At 42.4% G+C, this 26,760-nt stretch overlaps 2 protein-coding genes across 14 annotated transcripts in view; both read right to left on the reverse strand.

Annotated features, from left to right (window-relative positions):
• TMOD1 (tropomodulin 1) overlaps positions 1–10,186 on the reverse strand; it is a 36,186-nt gene extending 26,000 nt beyond the window's left edge. For 2 of the 3 annotated variants that reach the window (XM_082074379.1, XM_082074382.1), the window contains exon 1: positions 5,862–5,934. The gene's annotated coding sequence lies outside the window, so the exon portion shown is untranslated. Of the gene's footprint in view, positions 1–5,861; positions 5,935–10,137 lie in introns of those variants that run through there. The other variant, XM_082074381.1, reaches the window with a different exon arrangement.
• Positions 3,956–26,760, reverse strand: part of TDRD7 (tudor domain containing 7) — a 52,274-nt gene continuing 29,469 nt past the window's right edge. For 2 of the 11 annotated variants that reach the window (XM_082074365.1, XM_082074364.1), the window contains exons 7-17: positions 26,138–26,718; positions 22,028–22,214; positions 20,346–20,457; positions 19,288–19,490; positions 19,007–19,141; positions 17,256–17,339; positions 16,959–17,093; positions 16,520–16,630; positions 14,555–15,045; positions 14,067–14,227; positions 11,379–11,862 (exon numbers count right to left, since the gene is read on the reverse strand). In XM_082074365.1, coding sequence (XP_081930491.1) covers positions 11,642–11,862; positions 14,067–14,227; positions 14,555–15,045; positions 16,520–16,630; positions 16,959–17,093; positions 17,256–17,339; positions 19,007–19,141; positions 19,288–19,490; positions 20,346–20,457; positions 22,028–22,214; positions 26,138–26,718 — 2,421 coding nt within the window. In that variant the 3' untranslated portion in view covers positions 11,379–11,641. Of the gene's footprint in view, positions 10,198–10,405; positions 10,465–11,378; positions 11,863–13,972; positions 14,029–14,066; positions 14,228–14,554; positions 15,046–16,519; positions 16,631–16,958; positions 17,094–17,255; positions 17,340–19,006; positions 19,142–19,287; positions 19,491–20,345; positions 20,458–22,027; positions 22,215–26,137; positions 26,719–26,760 lie in introns of those variants that run through there. The other 9 variants (XR_014186160.1, XR_014186161.1, XR_014186157.1 and 6 more) reach the window with 9 other exon arrangements.

The raw sequence follows: 26,760 nt of genomic DNA on the forward strand, positions 1-26,760 counted from the left end.
CACCCTGCTGCTGGAGTCCCTGAGCACCCCAACATCACCAGTTCCCAGGAGCTTCAAGAAGGGACCAACAAATTACAGCCAGATCCAGTAACAACAGCGGGAAAGATGCACATCAGCGGCTATTGAGACCACATCTGAAAACATGAGTTCATGCAAATTTTGCAAAACCCAGTAGGAAATCAGAGCAGAGCACAGGAGGAGCTGGATCCATCCCCAGTGTTATCACGCAGTCTTATACACCCAAAGTCTTGAACGCTAGGTGCTTCCTATCGCCAGTTACTCTGGTCACGAGAGAAGTAATGGCAGGTGTGCTGGTACAGCAGTGCTCTCCTCCCAGTGCACAGGTACAACTGTCACACCTAGAGCAGTGGTCCCTTCTCTGGCAGACACAACCAGAGCCCAGCAGTGGCCTTGCAGATGAACACGTGCTCCACAGCTACGGTGCAGGCGTTCAGAAGTTTGCACTGTTCCAAACATACTTTGCTCTCGCTAAACATCAAGTCTTTGGCTTGGAGAAATGAAAGGATGATAATCAGCTAAATCCAGCCCTTTTCAGGGAATGGTCTCCTACACATTTTTTGTAGATCCTTTTGTAGGCTGATCTCATATTCCCAGCCAGAGAGGAAAGCACCTTTTTAACGAGCCATAAACACAGACCTGGGCTGCAGCATCACACACTGTCGGTCTGCTTGGGCTCTGCAGCACTGCCTTGAACATACAAGATGTTGAAACATCTCGTTAAAGATACAAGAGACTTCCTATAGACTCTGCACTGGACTTGCAGTCCAAGCTGCACTAGAAGGCATCTAACCAGGAGTCCACAGAGGTGGTGGGTATTCTCCCCTGCTTAGTACCACGGAGGCTACAGTTCCTGCACCCAGTTTGATGCACCCCAGTAGAAGACAGGTCTTGACAAGCTGAAGAAACTCCGGCGCAGGGCCATCAGGATGGGCAGGAGGCTGGGACACAGCAGACATGAGAAGAAACAGAGGGACGTGGACTTCTTCAGCCTGGAGAGAGGAAGGCTGCAGTGGGATCTAATTGCAGTCAGTCATCGGCTGCCTGAAGGGAAAGAATTCCTAGAGAAGACAGAACCAGGCTTTCCTCAGAGGTGCACAGGGGAAGGACAAGGGGCAATGGGAACAAGTTGTGGCAAGGGGAAAACTCCCTGCCACAAGCGTGATGCAGCCCTTGGACAGGGCCCAGAGAGATGATGGGGTCTTCGTCCTTGGATACTGGATGTTCAGCTGGGCAAGGTCTTGGGCAACCTGACCCAGCTCTGAGGCTATGTCTGCTCAGAGGAGGATACTGTACTAGGAACTTCCAGAGGCCGCTTCCCATCTAAACTGTCTGTGACTGGGTCTCAGAAGAACGTGCAGGTATGTTGCCCTGTCCAGGTTCCTCCTCTGAACACCAGGAGGTTACACAGGATGGGAACTGGGCTCCATGCTGATCCCCTACATATCACAAAGACTTGTCTTCTGCATCCACTCAATTTATCCAGCTGAAGCAAAGTCCTCACTGCTGTAATTCAAGTTTGAATTCAGATTCTAGTTCAACACAAGGGGATTTAGCTGCCTTCCCCTGAAACAAACTGTTAAACCACCATGAGCTTAGACAAGGCTGAAGGTCACCTTGGCTAAACCCCTTGCTTCTGCACCATGAGAGTGAGCCACTCAGCCTTCAGCAGACCACCGCAGTATCTCACTTTGCAGCTTTCTCATGCTGGGAAGCCCTTGTGACACTTGCAGAGTAACCAAGCATCATCTTGAACGATTCTCAATAAAACAGCCCATACAAGGCAGCTGATATCCCCAGCCCCTGGTTCAGCCAGCGCTGCCCACCAGACACATCGTTATCCCTCAGCCTTTCCAAAGCAGAGCTGGGCAGCACCAGCACATTCATGCCCCGGATGAGAAGGGTGGACAGAGAAAAGACAGGGGATGGTCCGGACAGTGAGAAGCTCTGTCATGTCAGATGCAGATGTCAGAGGCCCTCTCAGCCTCCCTGCAAGAGGCTCATGCCTAATGAAATACAATGGGGAAATTGCTGTCCCTTCAGGAAGCTCAGACTTCTCCAAGGAGGACCTGGATTTCCTATGGTTTGGTAGAAACCTCACAAGTAGCTGTTACACCTATGACACACTATAATTTGTATTTGAAAAGAAATATCTGGAAGGAGGCATTTTGGATCTATCAAAGCACACCATGACTTCTGACCCTCTAAATGACATTCTGGCCACATAAAACATGTAATGCTATCTGGAGTTACCGTCACCACCCACAACCCTACAGCAAAGAAGTTCAATATGTCATAGACAACATTTACTGATGATGCTGCTTAATTACCACGCTGGAGCTGACACTCCCATCCCTGCACTTGACAACTCCACAACAAATACCTTGTTGTCCAAGGCCATGCACACACTCGGGAAAGCTCCCTGCGCTCGACCAAAGCAACCTCTTCATCCACTGCTGCTGAGGGAAGCCTATGGCTGGTTACACCCTCCCGGACCTTCCTCTCTCCTTGCGCACCAGGAGTTGCAGCTCACCCAGTTCCAAACCTGATACTCAGGAACTGCCTGTATCTCCTGGCCCTGCTCTCCTCAACACTGTGCAACCTGCAACCACAAAACTCAACACTGGCTCTTACCAAGCGGCCATTCTTATCAGGGCCATCCAGCAAATATCCTGGATGTTTGGTGACCAGGCAACACGTAACGGGCTCAAGCTCTGCCAAAGGCCAAATACAAACCATCCCAGCTGTATCTCCCCTTTGTGTATTTTTAAGGCACACACTTGTAAACACAGTTATGTGTTCTCCTATTTGGGGTGAGGTTCTCTCATGCACCTGGCATGTACTTAATTGCTTAATTACTAATCCCTATAAAAAGCGTGTGGGCACACTTGAGTCACTAGTGACACTGTGCACTCGGTTCCTGCTCTGTAACCTGAACCCTTCCCCTTGGAAACTTCACAGCCAGCACAATCTCCTCTGAAAAGGGACCCTGGGTTTCTCGCCTGAACTTCTGTCAGTCCTCAGATGGACTCCTGCTTCCCTGGCATGCTCGAGTAGCAGGGAGCAGCTGCAACTGATGGATGCCATGTGAAGGCAGGACCAGAAAGGCTCCTGTCCTGTGCTGAGCTGTGCCTCGGACCCTTCGACAGGCAGTGGCGATGTCCTGGGAATCCCAGAGCAAAGCACAGGGAGCTGTCAGTAACAAACCTACACCTGCCTGTTCCAGCTCCCACCCCATTGCTGGTGCGGCTGGCGCACAGGAACCAAGAGTGAAATGCTCCATGAATGGGCCACTATTAAGCCCTAGATAGGCTGATTCTTAGTGAACACTGGAGCAAAATGAGTACTGTTCCACCAGCAATGAGCATGTGGACCAAATCTGAATGAGACATTTAGCAGAGGTAGGACCTCACACCATCCTCCAAGGCCTGAGGAGACAAAGATGTCACCTTCAGCTAGGTGTTCCTGCTCTGGCAGGGGGATTGGACTAGATGATCTTCTGAGGTCCCTTCCAACCCCTAACATTCTGTGATTCTGTGTGAGAGCTACTAAACCACACAGCGCTGGAACGCAGCAGAGCTCTGGGGAGGCATTGCTGCAGCCTTGTAGCCTCCCAGAGCATCTCCTACTTGCTGCTGCCAGCCAGAGTATCCTGGGCTGGACAGACTTGGTCTGACACAGGATATCCTCTGATATGTGTTTATCCCATTCACCACAATCAAGTAGAAAGAGCTCCCTCTCAGGAGGGTGATGCAGCTCTGAGACAGGGCACCAGGGTGGTGGGGTCTCCACCTTCGGGGGTTTCTAGAAATAGGCCTTATGAAGCCGCAACCTCCCTGGCCAAAGAGAGATCTGCTGTGAGCTGGGGACGGACTAGAGAACCACTGAGCCATCGACAGTGCTTGGGTCCTGTGACAAAAGACATATGCCTATTCAGTATGGCCATGGAAAACAATCTTTATCTCCTGTTTTTTTCAGGAGTCTGGTAGTTTTACAAAGTAAACAGGTTTTAACTACAAGTCGCTGTCCGGAGTAGAGAAGTGAAGACAAAGTCACAGAATCACAGAATCACAGATAGTCTTCCTAGCTCACAATTCACAAATGGCTGTCAACTACAGAGGAAAAAGTCAGAAAGCAGATCCCAGACTCCTCCTCTTGAGCTGTGCTGGGCTTTCACAAAAACTCCACAGGCCTGGAAAACAGTGAAGCAGCAAACAGGAAAGTAAAACAATTCATCTGCAAACATTACATTCAGTAGTGCATCATTCTGGCGGATGGAGTTACAGGGGACAGTGGCTTCTTACAAAAGGATCATTCAGGATCTCTTGAAAAGACAAATCAAACTGTCCCCTGGGTGAATGAAAGTTAAACATGGGCAAAGGAAATCAGTAATGAGATAGACCAGGTTGTCTCTGCATCTGTTTGACTTCCCCAAACACACCAAGCAGGAGGGGAGACAGCAATGTATTCCCAATGTTATGCAAAAACATATTATCTGGAGAAAAGCCAGCAGACCATCACAGCTGATAAATGTGTGTAGAAAAGAACAGGATGAGTCAGGCTGGAAAACAAAGCAAAGCTGAAGCGGGGAAAAAATAAAGAGCTTTGACAGAAGGAGAACAGAGACCTTGAAATGAGCAGCAGTGAGCATATGATGCAGTGTTCTTGTTGGGATACCCAAATGCATGACATTAGGGCAACAGGTACAGAGGCTGTCCAGAAACAACAGCACAGACTGTCCTGCACCTCTGCAAAAGCCATTCGGCTCTGGGCACCATGGAGCCAGCAAGACAGTGCTTGGCTCTGATATTGTAGCCCAGCTCCTCCTTCCAAGAAGACAAAAGACAAAGGACTCATTACCATAACCTGAAGCAGGGCTCGCATGCTCAAAACTTGTCCAGTATTTGCTCCGTCAGCTAGTCCAAGAGAAGCTGCCACCCCCCAGCACAAATCTCATCTCTTTGATAAGAAATGAGGAATTCATTCCTCATTCCTGCACGAGCCGGTGGGTCACACATGAAGAATAGATTCTATACACACTTAAAAATAACCTCAACCACGTAGGTGAGCACATTTTTGGCTCAAGGGCAAATAACCACTGAAAGATGTAAAGCGACTAGAGAGAGAGGATCTCTGTCTGGAGCAGCTGGTCCAGATGGCGGGCAGTGGGCAACAGGTTCTGCCCAACAAACCATCCAGCACCGTTTCAAAAGCAGAGGCAGACAGACAAGCACATCAAGAAGGCGCAGGAGCTGGGGCAGATGCTGTGTCCAGCCGAGCGAAGGAAAGTTATCTTTTGAGACAGGCAGCGCCTTTCAAGCAAGTCAGTGAGTAATTCAAGCGGGACAAAGCATAGCCACGGAAAACACACTCAAGGAATCTTGCCCCCCATCAATTTCTACTCTTCCTGTACAAAACCAGTGCAGCTTTCTATTCATCTGTTCCCTGGAGAGCCATCTCCTAGCAGACCTCCCAGGGCTACAAACGCAACAGCGGTACAAAAAACCCACCGGCGCCTTTCGCAACCCGCTCCAGCGCGGCGCAGGGGCCTCTGCCCCCGCCAGCAGCTCCCGGGGGGCGCCGCCGCCCCGCAGCCCGGGAGCCCCGCATCGGCGCAGCGCCCCGACCTCCGGGCACAGCCTCCCAGCAGGCAAGAACGCACGCAGGCAAGCAAGCAAGTATGCGGCAGGTAAGCAGGCAGGGCGCCCCAGCACGCAGCCAGCCCCCCATGCGCGCAGCCCGGCGCACGCAGCGCGGAGGCGGCCGCTATTTATGTCGAGCCGGTGCCGGTCAAATATTCTGCCCGGATACGGGCCGGACCCGCCACCCCGCCGCCCGCTTACCGTTCCCGTGAGCCGAGCCCGGGCGGCGCGTTCTGCCCGCGCCGGCTCCGCCGCTGGGGGGGGCGGGGGTCCGGCCCCGGCCTCGGCCCGGCCGTCACTCAGCGGGGGGCGGCCCTGTCGCCCCTCCCGGCCGCGAACAGCTGTGCCCGGCTCGGCCCCCGCCCCGGGTCCCGGGTCCCGGCTGTGGTTTGTCCTTACCCGCCGCCCGCAGCCGGGAGGACGAAGCTGCACTGTCCACCCCGGCGCACGGCGGCCGCCGCCAGGGAAAGCAGCCCCGGAGCAGCAACGGCGGCGTTTGCCTCCAAAGGGTCTGTGCAGCTTCTAACGGTGTAGGCACGCTGGAGCCTGCCTTCGGACCCGTGGCAACTGCCTGCACAGTGCCGGGCCAGCCGCCTTCTGGAAAGCCCCTTAAGACGTGCCCACCTCGGTTCATGGGGAGCCACTGTGCCACCTCGGTTCATGGGGAGCCAGTGTGCCCACCTCGGTTCATGGGGAGCCAGTGTGCCCACCTCGGTTCATGGGGACCCAGGTCACAGCAAAGCACCCTGGGGCTGCGGCCAGACAAACTTCCCTGGAAGGAGCGGTGCAGCCCTGGGACAGGGTGGGGAAGCAGGTGGGTCTCCAGGCTTTGCCAGACCAAGTCATGGCCACCCTGGCCTCTGACTGGGAATGGCCCTGCTACCAGCACGGCTGCAAGTGTTGGCATTTTATAAAAGCTGCTTCCCCACAATGTCATCTGCATCAATAAACCTATTAATTCAATTACTTATTTTACTCCCTGGTACTTTGCCCTGTACACCAGTGACAGTCACCTCCTAGAGCAGCTCCAAGTTTGCCATCAACCCAGAGAACTGCCTTCCAGCTTTGTGGTGTCAACAGTTTTGATAATATTGCTGCCAAATCTCCTTTCCCCTATCGCACCTTTGAGTAAAACCCCATGGATTTGTTCAAGAATATTTTTTAACAAATCTCCCACAAAGTATCAGCCTCAAACTCCTCCTCATCTCTGTAGTCCAGTCTCCAGCAGCCACAAGCCAAGAGTGGAGAGGGCCCCAGATGCATCAGAGGAGGGCAGTCCCTCTACACTTCGCAGGCTTAGCAGTACCCTTCATCTGAAAATGCCTTCATTCTCCACGAGATGGTACCTGGCTTTTTTTGCACAGCTTGTCATACGGCTGCTGTGGCTTGTGCTGAGCTTCGTGTCCCATGGCATTCAGAGAAAAATCTGCAGTTAGCCCTGGAAATGCTGCTCATGGCCAGGCCAGGTGAAGGATACAAATGGAACCCTGCCAAGCACCAGGTTCAGTGCACGCCTCGTAGAGGTGAGCAGGATTATGGCCCAAATCACCGGCATCATCCCAGTGAAAAGGGCACTTAGAACCACCCAGTTCACGCAGTGACTGGCCCAAATGGCCGAATTCCTTCAGGCTGAAGAAACCTGATGGATACCAGATCAGACAAACCTAGTCATCTGTGCTACCTGCTTACCAACTGTCTTTCTCAAGGGTGTGCAATCTGTGAGGGGCTCAGGAGGGGATCCACCAGCAGAACCAAGCCTCCCTACAAGCTCACGTTGGCTTTTTACTCCGAGATATGCACAAGCTATTTCATTTTTACCCCATCTGTCTCCTGTCAGATTGAGCTTTGTGGCCCCCAGCTCATCCAAGCTGAGTGCTGCAGTCCCCTTAGAATCCTGTCTCCACCACGGAAGACATTGACCAGCCTCTCAGCACATTTATTTTCAGTGTAAGTATCAGTGATGCTTCTTTAGCTGTCAGCCATGACACACTGCAGCAACAAATGCTGCAAGTAACGCACCTTCCAGCACTGTTCACAAGACACCAAGTATTGCTGCCTCCAGAGCAGCTCTCGAGGTGGTGGCTCAGCACGCATGAAGCCTGTCTGCTCAGGTCACAGGCTTCTCTTGCCCAAGCCAAGTTCTAACCTTGCAGAGCCATTCTCCTGTTCAAGACTTCCAGTCTGAAAATACCAGCAATAAACAAAAGAACACAAAAGGAAGCTTTCAGGCATTATGAAGGTTTAAAGTGAGGTTTTTCTTCATTGCACGGTTCTTCACTTTTCTTGTCTGACACAATCAGCACACAAGAAGGCTCTCAAAGGTTTGCCCGATGTGCAGCAACTGTGAGAACAAATGATGACATGAAAACAGGGAGACAAAAGAGCTTTGCAACAGAAGTCTCCCTGAATGAGGAAAGAGTAGACCAGGAGTGGAAACTTTGGAGACAGGAACTAATTTTGGGATGGCAAAGAGGGTTCCATGTTTCACTGATGAGACGGAGTTCCTCAAAACTACCTGTGGTGAACACCCTGGGAGATGAAAACAGGCAAACTTAAACTTTGTAAACTTAAATTGAGATGGAATAAACAGAAAACAGGTAATTTGAAAGTGATTATTGTTCACAGCCTTGGGACAGTGAAAGATCTGCCTTTTATTTGTTTTCCCTAGGTAATGAATACTCATCTTCCAGTTTATAAAATTCACAGTGTTGCACAAAACATGTCTCACAATGCTGCATTCCCTTTTTCTGGCTGGAAAGTTACCTTGGGTGGAATCCCAAGAATTGTACTCTCCATCTCCATATCCCAAGGGAGGATAAGCTGGGCTTTTGCAGATACATCTTTACCTGTTGTTTGCACTTAAAATGTAATGTGAGTTCCAGTGAATTTCCAGGCTTTCCTTCTCTCTTTAGAAAGATTGCCTAGCACCTAACCTAAACTTACCTTTCTGCAATTCAGGCCTTTACATATCCTGTTTTCCCTATATATAAACCCAGATGCTTTACCAGTGAAAATATTTGAAAACATTCCCTTCCTTAGCCTTCTCCATTCCAGACTAGCTACAATCCTTCTATTTAAGCCAGGTTTTCTAGACTTTCGTTGTTCTTGCTTTCGTCTGCATTCTCTGTAATTAATCCACATCTCTCTTGTATGACAGTGCCTAGACCTGCATGCAGGATTCCCACGAAGGCCTTTCTTATAGCTGTCGGAATGGAAAGATCTCGTGAAACAGGAACCCCACCACCTGCTCCATTCAGACCCAGGCGGTGGAGGCGCCCCTGGTGAGCTGTCACATGTTCACGAAGCAGAGAAGCCGCTCACAGCAAACCACAAACACACACTGCTGGAAAACTGAAGTTAAAAACCATGGAGCATTCTGTGTGAATTAACAGCTTAGGCACAGCAGGCAGGTCTAACGCCTCCTAGGGGCAGCAGACTAACTGCTGATTACGCTTCATGGATCAGCAAATTTTACAAATTCCATGTTCAGTGTTGTGTACAGCCAACACCTTCTGCATGTTTTTCAAAGCCAGAGCACACAATGTACCCAAACAGCACTAGCAGGCCAGTTAGCAAATGTATCAGAGACTACGGGCTGGTCAGTGGGGTAAAAAAAATAACATTAAAAGCAGGTGTAAGATCATAGCTCTGTAGCTGACTTCACAGACATGGTAAGAAGACAGTAAGTAATAGCAGAGTACTTGTGGTGTAATGGACTAGCAATGCTACTTCAGACAGGGGTGTTGTCAGATAGTGGGTATAAAGACTGGGATGCAGTGTATGCACTGAACAGAGCATTGTGTTAGTAACTTTGGGTTGGATGTATGTTCCATGCACACCTAAAAGGATTCACCACATGTGAGTGGTGCTCCTGGGTTTGCTGATTATTTATTTAGACCACACTCTGTGCTATGAAGATAACATCTACATGAACTCCATTGAGCCATACCAATGCATGAGACTGTGTGAATATTGTCCTTGCTACCTATTTGGGCTTTTTAGACTCTGGGGCAGCCACCGACAACCAAGGAGGGGGTGAAGCATACTCCAGAAGAAGCAGACAACGAGCTCAAAAAGCATGCTGAGCCTCTCAAACATCTGCAAGGCCCTTTCCCGTAATAACTATGAGTGCAGAGTCCCAAAGCCTGCCCCATTAGTTCACAGGTGCAAATCAACTAATGGCCAGCAGCAGATCCCCAAGCCTCAAAGGATGCAAACATAGCACAGGCATTTCTTACACAACCAGCCAAACTTCGGAACAGCTCCAGCTAAACACCCTATGCCATTACAATTATTAATTAGTAAGCCATCAAACTTTGCAAGATTGCGGTTGAAGGTGGCATATACTCTTACATAGGAAAACTCTCTTCAGGAGCTCAGAAAAGTGCTTGTCTCATGCTAAAAACCTGCACCATTCAGTTTTTCAGGCTCGGAAGCAGTGCTACACAGAAGGAAACTTCACAGAAATTTATCCTACAGCAGTTCATCATCACATTGATTCCTTCGCCCACACTCTTCACCTTTTCTGCAGTGGCAGCTGAGGAAGAAGAAATTGATTAACATGGAAAAATATTAATATCTTGTGCATTAACATAACTCCAAGTATACTTGAGTGTTTCACCTCCCCATACTTAAACATGGATGGGACCATGTTAACTAGCAATTTGCATCAGATTAGCAGTTCGTTAGTTTATTACTGCCCTGTTTCACTACACCCTGTGTACAGTCCAGGCAGAGACACTCACCAGATTTCCAAGAGGACTCCTTGCTACTCAGCTCCAGTCTTCTCAGAGCTACACCAGGACTAAGAAGGTGTAAATGTTAAGTCTTACATGCTTAAACAGCTTGTTTACTCAGAATATTTGCATGCATTTTCTTTCTCCCATTCTAGTGTTACATATGCACTGCATCTTTTAAGTCATGGTTTCCTTTCTGCCCAGTCTCTTTTACCCATGCAGACAGCATGCTAGCAGAATTTATTAGCTCAGACTGTGTGTTACTAGAAAGATTATATAGTTATGCACAGCAGAAAAAATTCCTTCTGTAGAAAGCTTTAATACTGTTTAACAATGCTATGCAAGCAAACTCAAATCTAGGCAGCAGACTATGAAATATCATCATGCCTACACCTCTTCTAAATATTCCTACTGCCAAAAATAAATCAGATTATAAAGTAGGCCAAAAATACAGTGTTCATAGAACTTGAAGCCCTGATCCATATGCCTATAGACAGGGCTTGCTCCTGTCTCCAGGGAGCAGCAGTCCTTGAAAGTTTCACAGAAGCACACATGAAAAGGAGCTATCAAAAAAGAGGGAAAGGAATGCCGTGAATTTAGCAGCTGGTCAGGGGCGCTGGGGTGAGGAGGGGAGTGGAGAATTCAGAAAAGTGGTATCATTGCTAAAGAAGAGTAAGCAGACTGGTAAGGGCACGAAGTGCACACCCTTCTGTGAAAGCTAAGACCCACAATGCAGTGTCCCAAACAAGGCACTTTCAACTATTCAACTCTTAAGAATTTAAGGAAGGGGGAAAAACTCACCAATAATGCATGTCAATGAGACTAAATTTAGAAATATTGAGGACTGCTTACATGTTTCTCAAGTAATTAAAGTGCTAGTTGAAGAAAAAGGGAGGAGTATCAAGTAATGGCTCTGAGTAACAGCTATGCAATAAAAAGCCCCCCCAAAACTAGGGAAAGATCACAAGAACAAAAGTCAAAGTTGTTTTATCGATAAATAACTTTTTTTAATATTTTCACCCAAACATTCTAGCATTACAATGGTAAACAAAGTGCAAATTTTCAGCAAGTCAACTGAAATCAACAGAGCCAAACTTGTTAAACAAAACCTTTTCACAGAATACAGATTTTTAAATTTTATCCCCTTTATGTCTCCAAGGCCATGTAGTAAATAAATTGCTCTTCAAAACCTGTTACTTATATTATTGCTAAATAATCTGAGCTGCTACATTTCAGAAGTGGCAATTAATCATCCTTTGAAAATTCCAGAAGACTTTGAGACACAAAATCATGAATCCAAATATCAGTATCTGGAAGAGATGTATCCACGAGGAAGGTCACTATTTTTCGATCCCAAGAGTTAGTGCTTTCGTTAACTGCCTGTATCTGTGCCACCAAGGGTTTCTTCTCTACAAGATTCCGAAACACTATTGATGCCTCTTCTGACCACTGCTGGCTTTTCACTCCTGGGACAAATGTAAAGCAAAATAGAAGGTCATTTACAGACTAGACCAATCTGAATGACTAAGTTTATAAAGAAGTGGCGGGAGTTCAAATACGTGACAAAAGAGAAGTTCAAGTGCTCCTGAACGCAGCTTGACTCTAGAAAGGAAACACAAGCTCACTCATCTCCCAAACAAACAAGCTTACTTGTTACAGAGACTATGACATTTATTTTTTTCTTGAAGTCTAAAGATATGGACAAGTTTTGCAGAAGTGAAAGGCAAATGCACTGACACCCTGTATATTGGCTGCCATGCATGATCAAGACTCATTAAGAAACACCACAAAAAGGAAACTAAGGATCCTTTCAAAACAATTTCCTTGTTTTCTGCCTGAGATTGCCAAAATTGTATGTCCTGTTTGCCTTATTTTAGATTTAAGTTTTCCTCATCTCAAAGCAGCATCAGCGACTAAAACATCTGCCAAACCTTCAAGTTCCAAACTAGATCTGCAAAGAGCAGAAACGAAGAGAAACGCAGCCTAAATGCCTCAATACTGCTGCTTATTCTTTGAGTGCTGTGTCCCACAAAGTCAAATCTGCTCAGGGATGCGATGCTGTGAACCAAACAACTTTTTGAATATGGCTGTAATCCACCAAGAAAGAAGTGGCTCCTGCAGAATCAGAATTCAGTCTCCCCAGACCACTGGTGGTGTTCAGCATCTAGACACGAGGGGCTCAGATATTGTGCATGAATACCCAAAAAACAACTTAGGATGAAAGAAGGAAAACAGCAAAGTGACAACACTGTGCTTTCACTATTAGCAGCAGGTTGCTAATAGTGGAACACAGATCCTTGCAGGTTACGGAAGGAATGAGAATTCAACAGTTCATCAACAGTTAGGAAAGGGTAATTGCTGCTAGGAAAGGCAGGTGGGAAAGCAAACAGGATTTTACCAGGAACTGGACCAGAGACTGAGAGGTAGCAGATATGAAAAAGAGAAAAAAGTAGAAGAATAGCAAGACAATAGTTACCAGTGTTCTGGGCTCAGCTGGCCTGCTTTGGCAGTATGAAGCAGCTCAGAGGCCAGCTTAACTAGCTACCTGGGATTCTGTGAAGCAGGAAAGTGAGATGACTTGCAGGCTTGCTCAGCTGGATCTGGTGCTACCCCAATAGACTCAGCTAGAAATCAGTTTCATGGCAGCACTGCACTCCTAAGACGCCAGCCTGGGGGTAACATATCCATCATCACTTGCTTAAAGCAACCCCAAGGTCACACTGAGGCTGTGCAGGAAAGCAGATGCACAGAAGGCAACAGAGGATCAGAGCACCAACTCTGTGGCCTGTGACTGCAGGCAACACTATTCTGTAACTGGAGTCTAGACTAGTGCTGACCAAACCAGTGGCAGAAAGCAGCAACTGAATAAGAAGAGAAACATATATCTGAAAGCAACGCAGAAATGAAAGGAAAAATTGGAAAAGGAAAGACAGTAAGGAGAGATCGAGTTTTATTGTTTTAATTCTATCAGATGTATGCACACTCTCTATGCCCCATGTTCTCAAGGAAATTAATCTTACTTATGTCTGTTGAAAGACACTACCCTCCTTGTGGAGTCTGTTTGAGAACACCAATGTGTTCAGGCAACTTTGGATTCCAAATATGCACTGGAAAACAGTAAACTGCATGAAGGGCAAGATATGTGAGAAATACTTCTCCAGAAACTCAGGATCTAGTTCCTAACTTTATGCAGATTAGGATAAACAGAACATAAGTTCTTATCAACTGACATAACTTTGACACTTTGTAATGGGTTTATTTTTAAGGATTCAAAACACAGTTAGTTTTGATTTCCTGGTGTCCTTTACATATTAAGACATCACAGATATTAAATGATAAATATTTATGACAATGAAAAGCAGCTGCTGGGAAAGCTGAAGCAATCTTCAGTTTTATACATGATAACTGTAAGTGCTGCCTTAAAATAAACAGACAAACAGTAAAATAGAACCATCACCACCTATGTCAAGAATAAAAGCAGAGCTATGTTGATGACGAACATGCATGCACGCATTAAGCATGCTTTTGCAAGCAGGTACATGCTTACTTTGGCAAAAAAACATTTATATCACTAACCTGTGGTTTTGTCCACTTCACATTTCTGTTCACTTGGCATCCCCACTGATGTAAGACTTGTAACACAAAAAAATTGTAAATTCTTACTACCTACCTGCAAGCTGGGCTGTTACGGCTTGGAAAGGTAGTTTTCTAAACGTATCCATGAGTGGCTGTACGTTCTCTATGCTGACAAACTCATGTTTACCATAGTCCAGCTCATATACTGACAAAAACCCATTTCTAAGAATTCCTTTTATTATGACCCTGTACCACCTAAAATGGGGAAAACAGGAACAGACAAGTTGAATTCATATCCACACACTGTCAAGACACCAGAAAAACAATACACAACCAAAAGATCTTAACCAATATGTCTCAGGCTTCCCAGATCTGGTATTATCTGAAGAGAAGTCAACTCTTCCAACTACAATCTGGAAGCACGAAGAGACTGTAACCTCATTTACTCCATTAATCTCTCAGTGATCATTGTACATCTGCCACCCTGTTAACAATGCAGACAAAGCAGAGCTAGGCTTGCCTAGCTTAGCAGAGCTAAGCTTAACTTCAAAGATTTTGTTTTTAATTTAAGAATATACTTACTGATTTTCAATTTTAGCTGCATACAGCTTGTTTTTTTCTATGTTCACAGGTTTCTCTTCTGCCCTGCTGTAGTACAAGATCATTTCTTCCATTAGGGCCTCCAGATTATGTAGCTCTTTCCAAGGCTGGACAATAAAGTGACCTGGATGGCAGGCCACCGGGACATAGACATCCATGAGCTCACCAGTCTTTAACAAAGGTAGAGGCGGAGGCATAGCAGTGGTAGACACCACACTGCTGGGTTCTCTGCCTGGATCAGAGAAACTTTTCTCTAGCCTTCCACTAGTTAACCGTAGAGCTGAAAGAGCATCGCTTGTCACTTTTGTGGAGCCAGTCCCACTGGGTGTAACACTCAAGAAAACATCTTTCTGGTGCTTCCACAAGTCTGCATTTTTGATCTGTCGATTGATGCTATGATCCATATCTGGGAAGTTCTTTGGAGCAAACAAGTAAATGTGTACAATTCCCTTTGAACTGTCCTGCTTTGCCACCTTGGAAAACAAAATATAGGTTAACTTCCAGTTTATAACTATTAAATGAACATCTGATTTTGTACAGAAGACTAAAACCTTTAACAGAAAAGTGGCAACAGTTCATTGCATTCTATATGCACAGAAGTATTTTCAAGGGTCTCTCAAATACGTTAGTGAAGTTGTCAGATAGTAAGCAACTTACACAGCAGCTAAAGAAAGCATTTGCAGGTATTGCACTAAGGTACAGCAAATACAAAACTTGAACTGAGTTTTGCTCTGCCCAATAGGTTCAATCCCAGTACTGTGTGTACAATTCTGTTTCAGAAGAACAGTAGCCAGTGTCCATACAGATCTAAACAACTAAGTAATGCTATTAAATATTAACACATAATCCTTCAACATTATCTGTCTGTCATTATGGGAGATTAAGGACGGGAAAAATTAAGGATGGGGAAAAAAAAAAAAAAATGAAAAAAGCTTCCAGATTTGCATCACACATAACTTTCAAGCACCAACATAAAAATATTTTCTATTTAATATCAAATAAGATAGCATTATTTATAGTAAAGCATTGAAATTTTAATTTGTCAAAGTATAACATTTCCTTACAGATTCTTCTGTTGATTTTCCCAGCCAGGAATAACAACTTTCCATAGTTAAAGCATACATCTGTCATCTGTTATTTAGTCAAGCAAAAATTAGTAACAAGCTCAAAGCATCTAGGAAGAGGATGTTTAGAAAAGCGCCAGATGCAACAGTCAAGTCCCAGACTACAGGAACTATGTTTTAACTATATGGTCTCCAATGTAAAACCAAGCAAAAAGGTAAACAAAAGCTACAAAACACTTTTTAAAAGTGCTGTGACAGTATCTGGAATCAGATTTTTAAGAGGAAATTACCTTTGTTTAGTCTGTATCTAATAATAGATTTCCTTTAGAAGAGTGTTTTCAGTTAATTAAACTAGATAGGATACCTTGCAAGTGGAAATAATTTTATCTCAAAGATAACATAAATTCTAAGTATGTAACAGCATGCACTAGGTCACACTGGATTAGCAAAAGCAATCAAAAGTAAAGCTGCATTTGAAGACAAGAAGGAGAAAAAAACAATGCTTACAAGAGACATAAAAATAATTTAACTCAACAGTTTTATCTTTTTATGTGGTGAAACATTAACAACTGTGTTTCATATCAGCTAGTCAAATAACTATCTGCATATCTGAACTGGGACAGCAAAATCTGAAAGACTAATGAGGAGCTGCTAAATTCTTGAGGGGAAACAAGAAACTTCTAACAGGCTTAAGCAAGTAAGTATTATGCCAAATGTCCTGGGAAAAGGACTCTGTATATAATTCATGTCCAAGGGCTGGCTACAAACTTCTAAACTTCTATAACAAAAATAAATGTTATGAGTAAGCTTCTAGAGTTGTTCTTTCAATGGTCTTTCCACATGCTTATGGATTTCAAGTCACATAGGCATTTTGACTACTTACCTTCATGCTAAATTCAGGACAATTCATTACAGTGTCTCTCAGCCACAGTACAGCATCTGGAGTCCACATGCCGGTGTTAGGAGGCAGATCTGCTAGGCAGCATTTTATAGCCTAAGAACAGAATCAAACATTATTTAATAATACGGAAACTATTCCAAAAGTTCCTATTCACAGAAACTTCATTAATACTGAGAGATTAAATAATGTATGACAAACAGAAGGAGAGGAACATGCAAAACCTGTACCTTTACACATACACATTTTGTCAATACATAGGACTACATTATGACCTACGTCAGGCAAAAATGGACAATGAAATATGCTCCAGTGTTGAATGTTATTACACAAAACAAGATTTCATTACATAAACCTTGAAGTAGCAGCACTACAAAAACTGCCCAGAGATCAAGCACAGGTTAGCTTTAACACGCCTTCATACCTGAGGAGGTATTGCAATTACTTCTCTCAGGAATTGTGGTGGGATTTCTCTAAGCTCTGATACTTTTACAGTTGCAACTATTCCAGTATCCAAGAACTGCACATCAAGTGCCCGTCTAGTGTGAATAATCTTTATCTGAAAGAAGAAAGCAAGCGTATCATTTTGAGGTTAAAAATACAACAGTGACGCATACACTATGAAAAGCTTCATGGCAACTAAGGATTCCAATTCAGCTAAACAAAAAGAAGAGCCATTTCTACTTAGGAAAACTGTAGCTGTTCTTTGAATACTTCTTACCTCTACACGTGTCCATTTTCCTTTGGAAAGAAACAAGCAGATTTTGCCACAGAAAGGTAATGATACATTAAACTCAGATGTCTGCTGCAAATATAAAACCAGAAGTTAAAATGCATGGAGCTATTACTATCTGGCATTCAACTAACCATTTCAAAATCTGTACATGGAATTAACAGTTCTAAGAAGCAGAAACTCTGTTTCAAATATAAAATATTTTTCCAGCCTCAGAAGTATTTCTTATCTTGTTTTTTTAAGCTTCTCCAATTGATGAAGTTTTAATTCCAAGCTGTTAATCTTACAGGGCAACTGAAAAAACATAAAGTGCCAGGGGAAAAAAAGTCACACCTAGAAACACAGAATATGAAATCACCAACCATTACTTTAATGTTCTGAAAAGCAAGAGCAGTTTAGAGCTGTGACAGATAACTGAAGAATCTCCTACCTTCTATTCTAGAATACATCATTTGCTGAGATATTTATCAAACCAAATTTACTCCTGACTCAAATGAAAGTCTCATGGGGGTGACATTTACCATGATAATCCTAAATAGCATACCAAAACAACAGCTACACTATAAAAAACATAAAGAAACTCCATTTGAAGACACATCAACACCCTCCTTTGTTTAAATTCTCAGGCAAGCTCAAGATAAGCTGCAAAGTCAAAACTGCTTCTTTTACCCCTGTATACAGATTCTGAATGTCAGAGTCTCTCTTCAATAGCAACAAGAACCTAACATACATTCTGTCCGGAAAATCTGAACCTTCAAAATAACCTGTCTGCCTGCCTTTGTGCTGGTAAACCTTTCAGGGTCATATATGCATTCATTCCTTCAGTGTTTAGCTTGCTTGAAACCAGTCTTGATAACTGAGACATGTTCAGTATAAAGTATTTTCAGATGGTGTGTGTTCCACAACAGGTCTAAAGCTCAACTTCTACACCTAAACCCACTATGACAGAGTAGTTGCTTAAGCAGCACTTCTACCACAACCTTCAAGGTTTTGCATTTCATGGTTTGATTCTCCGTGGTTCCGCTGAATGTTGAACCAACCAGATTATCTTAAGATTTCTGATCTTTTGTATAAATTCTATTAAGTCTAAGTAATGGCTGTTGCATGTGTCTGCAAATGACTGGTGGAATTTCAGACTTCTCTGCCACATACCAATTTTAAAGCAACTTAAGACTTTTGAAAGACTTTTTTGACCTCCTATACATCAGTTCTAGGTGAAACTGGCCACAACATTCAAAAACCAAGGGTACAAGGACAAGATATGCAGCAGATCAGATCAAAGCCATTAAATCTCCAAGGAAGCTAGGCTAAAAAGAACAGACCTTAATTACACTGCTTTTATTGTCACTGTGTAGAGTGTGCTGTGGGCCAGGCTGTTTACACACCTCAACTCCATCATGTAGGTAAAACTTCCAGAAAAAAAATATGGCAGTATCTCCACAGACTTTATACCCATCTGATGCAGCTTCCCTTTATGAGCCATATTGTTGCTGTTCTAACTATTCAAGGAAAGTTGTAAGTAGTTACTGAAGCTTTAGAGACACCTTGTGAACAAGAAAGCCTCAGAAGACACTTTTCATGCTGACAGATGCATCCCCAAAAAACTAGTATGATAATTTATACCCTTTTTGAATACTCTACAGCTACCTCAGAAACTTGAACTTATGTGCAAGGAAAATGATGGTACACTCTGAAGAAAGACTACATGACTTCACCACTTCTCTCATCATAGAACCTACCTTGTAATGGAAGTAGTCTTCTAGTTTTTGCAAGATTTCAGAAAGTTTGGACAAGCCTTTGGATGGCACCTGGCAACACAGGCTTCCATCAGAGAAAACAGTGGTTACTCTGACATTTGTATATAGTGCATCTACCTGCAACAGTGAGATTTGGACAAGAAAGGGAGAAAAAAACACACACAAAAACTTAGCAAATTTTCTGAGTACTGTTTTTTGTCCACCCAAGACCTTAGCAGTCAATGATTTTTTAATGAATTAAGAAGGAAGCAGGAAGATGGTACCTTTAGATGCAGTTCAAGGGACTTGTCATACAATGCCTTCAGACAAGTAGCATTGATGTTGATATCGTCTTCGCCGGAAGTATCATAGAGAACAAGAAGAGGAATATCACTCTTCTCCAGTATTTCCACAGCAAATATCTTGGAGCATGTCTGTGATTCCACAGTCTTTACCAGGACAGGATCATCACAGAAGAACTCCAGTCCTGTAAAACACACCATACTTTTATGTATTGCTGTATTTGAAAGGAAAAATAAACACCAGGGCTGCGTTTGCAACAGGAATCCTTCAAGGATCAGGATGTAGCAAGAAAATTGTACTGCACCCTTACTTGCATTCTGCTAAATTTCCACTTTTTTAACAGGGAAAGGGGAAAAGAAGATCCTCTTCAGAAAGAGTCAAAGCAAAAAAAGGATGCATCAAAGAGTTTAAAAATGCATCCAAGAATTAAAAATGCATCCAAGAATTTTTAAAAAAAGGATAAACAAACATAAGCTCATTTGTAGAAATTTCATAGATTTTAAATACCATATTTTTTAAAGTTTGAAATGCCTATCAGTTTTAGGAAGGTGAATAATTTCCAGCAGAGTCTAGGAAGTATGCAACTATTCAAATACTGAAAGGGGAAGATCTTTAAAAGAACTAAATAGAATAATATTTAGGAATATTGTCCAAGTTAGCCACAACAGATATGTCTTATGTACGGAAAAAGGAGTTGTGATAGTACATTGCTTTACATAACAGCAACTGTTTCCTTATCTTTCTTTAGGCTCGCATACATTAAAGGGACAAAGACATCCAAGCTAAGTACAGAAAACAACTACGTTCCATTTCAGAGATGCTGGATATCAGTATCTTCTGATATCAAGGGTTTTTTAATAAAACTCTCCTTCACATCCTTCCTTCCTTTTCCTTGTTTCCATGCCTACTTGTGTCTGCTTAGACAAAATCTAATACATACAGAGTTATTACAAACAGGATTGAAACTCCCAGACTGAGATGCTTCAATCCATAAATCACACAACAGCAACCTGTATAGTAAACACTGGCTTTCTCTTACCTGCCAGTTTACATTTTGCTGCTTGAAATGGAAGCAAAGTGAACCGTTTCTGTAGTTTGTATACACTGTTGCTTTCAACAAACTCACTGAAGCCATGATCAACATAGCATACCTGATAATGGAAAAAGGAATAAAAGTGTAAGATCATTAATATAATTGTAAATACATTTTCTTGAGTCTAGAGAAAATGTATCCACTTATCACATTCTCTATGCAGCCACAGACAAATAACTTTTCACTACATTAGCACTATATAATGCCATTAATCTCCTATTTATTTAACTGCTTCAATGTTCAGAGTTTTCAGGGAAAGCTTTCTTCTCAAGATCTCTGCAAAACCATCCTCTCCAACCATTCCACAGAATCTCAACTCTTAATAGGAACAGTGCTGGAAGGACTGAGCACGTATTACCTCAAACCACATGAAGAAAGGTAATAATCTGGCAATTTTTATTTGTAAAGTTTTGAAAGTGTTGAAAAGTCAAATACCACTTAAGGGCCCTTCTATGTTTTGCTTTTTGTTTTTACAATATTAAGAGAATAATTTTGATTTATGCTTATAGTAACTTTGACACAAAGACCTCAGGCAATGCAGGAAACCAGTGGGGAAACTGCTGATTGGCAGCGAATAACTAACAGCTGAAAGGAAAGAAAGGCATTTTTGACAGGGGTTTTTACAACTGTTTTCTAAACCCTATCCTGCAAAATGTCTGCATACCAAACAATGAAAAGGGAGTCTGAGGATAATCAGCAAATGGTGCAACAAAGCTGTAGCCTTCTTTTGGCTGATAGCTCTAGATAGAGAGAAATTAGAAGCAAGCTTGCTACCAACATCCTTGTCACTTCTCTAAACCCAACAGTCTTTCACAAAACTGAGTTCTGACATCCCTCTCCAAGTTCCAACTGAAGGTTATCACACTAATTTTCAGAAAAACCTCAAATCTAACATTTGTGCAATTTAAATATTTATTAAATGGATCAACTTTAGAAGTATGTTAAGCAGATCTGTGTAAAATGTCATCTAACTGGGAAAAAAAAAAAGGTATTATTTATGTTTGACTAGGCAAGAAATAATTGAGAAGTTTCAAACTTTTTTACAGTTCTATCTTATGTTCTAGTTTCATTGCAGATGGCCAGAACAGTCTGCTTGGCCCAGGAAAACTTTAACAGAGGAGTTATAGAATCTCAAAGGGGTTTGGCTAAAATGTAGACTACACATAACTCCCAGAATACCAGATCTGCCTGAAAGGGAACACAAATATATCCTTCTCATTGTCTTGCTATTCAGTGCATGTAATAGATATTTCAGTAAACTTAAAACAAAGTCTATCAGCAAGTGAATTTTGTTCTTCCCCACTCCAAATAGTGCTACTACACTCATTCCTCCTATCAAAGGTACGTCTTCGGTACAAAAATGCCATGGGGCTCAGCACCATATAAAACCCCAAATATTCCCCCAAAACTCAAACGACTTATGAAAAAAAAAATCTGAAAGATCATTTAATTTTGGCAATTGCATTACTTCAGAAAAGTCTTAATTTCTCATGTAACTGAAAATGTAACTACTTCAGGGCAAGAAAGGAGAGAATGCTAGTGTGGCAAATCTAGGAATTGATCATGAATCTAAAACCCAAGATTGTTTCAAAGTCTTTCTCCAAGTGCTAAGAGAGGTAATTACTTGCCTTTATCTTGTTGTCTTCTAGAGAAATTATCCGAGCACGCAACCAGGCATCTTCTTCAGCATGTACCGCAACAAGTTGCCCAACACTTGGAGACTGAGCTAGTGATACTGTGCTATTCTGACTATAATATGCTTTCATGTCATCTTCCATTTGTTCCTGGGCAGAAGAATAATCTTTGCCGACATACCTACAGTATTTTACAAAAACAAAAAAACAAACCATAACACAATGGTTACAATGCAACTTCAAAAAGCTGAATAAAAACCTAAGAACATCTATACTCATATATGAATATAAGTAACTTAGGGATGTATACTTCTTCTCAGCACAGCAGTATCCAAACTCTTTCCTGTTGACAGGGCTACAGAAAAATAACTGACATAAAATTCAGCACGTTTCTTGACAGCTAAATGTATTCCAGCAGTGTATATTCTAACATGCTGAACTAATTTTTTAAGTAAGAACTCTTACTTGACTGTTACAATCATGTAGAACAACTTGACCACAAGAGCAGAAAAGTATGTGGGACCAAGTATAAAAGAGAACAAATAATCACCTCTGAAGTTAGTTTGCCATTAACAGACACCAGCTTAAACACATTTTCACTAAGACGGATCAAAAACAAGTCATCTAAAATAACTTTACAAACAAGCTATCAAGCTGTCAGCCTTCAGAACAATCCTGTATTAGGCTGCTGACCTAATGGTTCATACTGAAGCAGTCTGTGTTGCACAGATAGATCATCTTTAATAAGGTACATAAGCTTACTGAAAAGTCCAAATGGGAAGTTCTGAATGCTTCAGAAACAAGTCAGATTAGAGCAGACAAAAGGAAAACTTATTCCCAAATTTGTACTAGTAGCTACTGCTTTAACTTCTTCATAGAGTGATTAATACTGCTCATTTCTACCATACAGCTTAGATTATCATCCTATAAAAATCTAGGGTTATTCTGAAGGTCTGCTATATCCCTGGGATTAGTGCAGACACTGTACAATGACATACTATGCTAACTTTGTTATAAAGATTAAGTTAAATCTGATCACATTCCAGGGAACCCTTATTTTCCTAAAGAGAGCCTGCTACCTCACTGTCCAATTACAATATTGTTTTTCAGAATGAGAGCACTTTTGTTCCTATGTAGGCACTCATCTATTAATACTTCATAATGGACACTGAGTGGGGTGACAATAAGTATGCACTACTTCCAGTTTCTTTCTTAACATTTGTGTCATAAAGATACTTAACAGACAGTAGGAGTATCTTAACAGACGGTAGGTGAATCTTTCAGAATTTCCTGCCTCGCTCTTTTCTGGTGATAGCCAACCATCATACTGAAGAAGTTTTTGGCTGCTCAAAGCCAATTGAAAAAGCATTTTTCATACTCTTCAGAAGAAAAAAAATGAAAAGCAGCCTCAGAAAACTGTTAGAGACTAATTATGTGCAGGTGGCCAGAAACTGCACATGTGCATTCAGCACCATTCTTAGTCTCAACTGGAACCAATTCACATGTCAAGTAAAGCTTGCTGCTTCATTGGGAAAAGAATGGAGGCTTCCACAGTGAAGCAAACTATAAAATCTTGTCTGTTCAAAAATATAAAGTAAGGGGAAAAAAAGTTTCCAAGCTGTAGCACAGAAACTCAAGGTAGTTGAGAATAAATGGTGACAGTTAATTCTTTCTTGTGAGAATTCAAACCTAGCTCCTAGTGCATCATCTCTGCCTTCAGTCACACTGTTGTATAGTGAATATCTAGGAGAGTTTCTATCACCTCACTTTCATTCTGGCTACATCAGAATCCTTACAGAACTGTATCATGTGCCAAAATTGAAATAGCACCACACCTTACAGTTCTGTCTTAATTACTACAGGAGATGAAAGGTTTTAGCCAAAGAGCACCAAGCCACATACCAAGAAAGTAAAGATACATTGCCCTATCCTCAAGACAGAAAGAAGAATCTTGATTTTATTGATCCTGCAAAAATCAACATCGACCAATAGGCACTACAAAGTTCTTCTGTAGACTGGGAGAAAGTAACCGCTAGTACATGAATGGGAAAGGCGAGTCCATGCATGGTTTCTTTCCTATGTATCTACAGAAACGTTTCTTGAAGATAAATGACCTTGCCCATGAAACACATAGATAACACTAAGCAGTCATTTCTGTATCTAGGGTCAAGAAACCACTAATTGCCACCATGTACCTACACAGAGATGACAAATTCAGAAACTTTAATTTTGTTCAAGAACCATGACCCCAAATTTGAGAACTGATGCTTTAGAGAAATTTTAACATAATCACCCTCAGCTCATCAGTGTCATACGGTAGTTTAATCCATGAGACTTAAAGCATTCCCCCAAAAAATTAGTGGAAACATCCTCAAAACAACAGACTAGAAAGCTAAGTTCTGTTACTCCGCATACAAAGCAAGTTATCAATGCTGACAGAATTAAAAGGTGTACAGAGCGAAGGAAAAAGTTTTGGAGAGTTAAATGCCACCTGCATAGGAAGATGCAAGATGGAAGTAAAAGACAGGTAATTTGTTCCTGCTCTTTCCAATACAAAACATGCAATCCGCATTGTGTCTAACTGTTTCAATATCTGTATGTACAGATGACTGCATGTCTTAAATTTGCTGTCTTTCCTGGCACTATTCATCTTCATCATCTTTCATGTCTTAGACTAAATTCAGAGAGCTTTCATAGAAACAACCTAAAACATAAAGCCTGTCTTTTCTTTGGTGTAGTTCTTCCTCCCGTGACTTGTTTTTTAAGCTTAAGTTCACTCAAAAATTCCTGCTGTCTTCTTCACTGAAGTGACTGACTCATCTAGCTGTAGACAGCGCAAATGTCAATGACTAATAAAGAATCTTGCCTTAAATTATGCTTTGTGGTAAGGTCGGTATGCAAAACCCCCATATAAGCAATGTACAAAAAAAGCACATCTGAGAAAAAGCATGGTATTAGAATGATGCTAGCAGCTAAAACAAAGACAGCAACATTCTAAAATGATAATTTCTCTCATAACCCCAAGTATGGGGATTTTCACTACAGATTATCGGCCATTAAGATTCCATTACTCAGGAAACTGAAGCAGTGGACTGACACATAAAGTTCAAGGTTGAGTATTCCAATACATTACTGATAGCCAGAAAGAAAAAGGATATACAAATATCAGGCTTAAGGCTAGTGTGCTGAATATTGCCAACCAGCAACAAGGAACATGGTATTAGATTAATGGAGAAAAGACCTGTAAGTAAACTACACACATCAGGACCTCTGAGAATGACTGAAACTATCTAATGGAAGCTGAAACTGCAGACACTAGTGGAAAAAACAGCTGTTAATACAGTATATTACCACACAGTGGCTCAATTCATCCTTTGAAGTGACATATAAAACTTTTGAAGATTTGGCTTGATTTGAAATAATTTTTAAAATGAAATATCGTCTATAAAAAGTGTTAGGGTTTTTTGTTTGGTGGTTTTTGTTTTGCTTTGATTTAAATTTTTTAAAGAACTTGTCTGTTTTATCCCAACAATCAAGAACAGAAAGCTTATCATGGTACTTCCTGAAATAGTACAGTACCATGTATATAATGTAGCCACTACAATCCACTTCTTACACTGTCCTCTAAGGCTGGGCTGATTAGCAACCAAACCAAGAAACACCAGTAGTTTATTGTTGGATAGAAGCTCATCTGTCTCCAAAAGTGAAAACGCAGTGTAATCTGAACACACTCAAGTCACACCTACTTAGCAGCAAATCAGTTACAGAAGTAAAAAAAATTTTTGTAAGTATTGCAAAAATACATGAATACTACTATGTGTTACAGTAGGATTATTTTAAAAAGTATTCCAAGGGCAAGTCAACTCAGGTTTGATCCTCAGGCAAGCTAACGATAGAACTGATCAGCTCAGCACAGAAAAGGTTTCAGAAAATTTCCATTTAAGCACAAAACTAAAAAGATTCTTAAGTTTCATTATCAAAATAAGTAAATAACAAAGTCCTGCAACCTCCTGTTCATCTGTTTTCTTGTGGCAGACCTGTACAATATGAATATGTCGATTTATAAATAAAGCAAAAAAGATAGGTTCTGAAGTATAAACTTGCCTAATTAGGACCTCGTTAGTGTTTTTCAGTTCCAACACAATGACGGACACAGATCCTTCCGATGGAATGGTTAGAGGAGGAACAGTGATGTTTTCTGGATACTGGTCCTTGGATGCTTCATACTGTTGTTCTGCTGTTGCCTTCACACCATCATACCTCTGGACCTTCACAGTGACATTCAGATTTTCATCAACGCATCTCTGGGGCTTAGCGTAGAGGATGGCCTTTCTGGGAGCTTCAGATACATAGTCCACTATACATACATCTGAGAGCAACTCTAGGTTATTCAGAATGTCTTCTGGAAATTTTACTGCGTAAGTGTCTTGGTACAATTTGGGAAGTGCATTAGCCCAAAGACCACTGGAATATTTCATCAAGATGTTAACAACATTCTGCTTTAAGTCACTACTAAGTGGTGCAGATGTGGTCTCCATATTTGGTTTTAACAAAGGGTCTGCTTTTGGGGATGTAACATTCTGAGATGCCTTTTCTTGCTCTGTATCACTTTTTGCTATCGGTGGTATTTTCTTGGCAGGATAAAGAAGCCCGTCCATCTGATCACCTCTGTGTACTTTCTCCACCTTGGAAAACAAAAAGTAGTGTCAATAATCAGTTGCATCTAT

The sequence above is a fragment of the Streptopelia decaocto genome, assembly GCF_964273445.1.
Source record: "Streptopelia decaocto genome assembly, chromosome: Z".
NCBI classification, from domain to species: Eukaryota; Metazoa; Chordata; class Aves; order Columbiformes; family Columbidae; genus Streptopelia; species Streptopelia decaocto.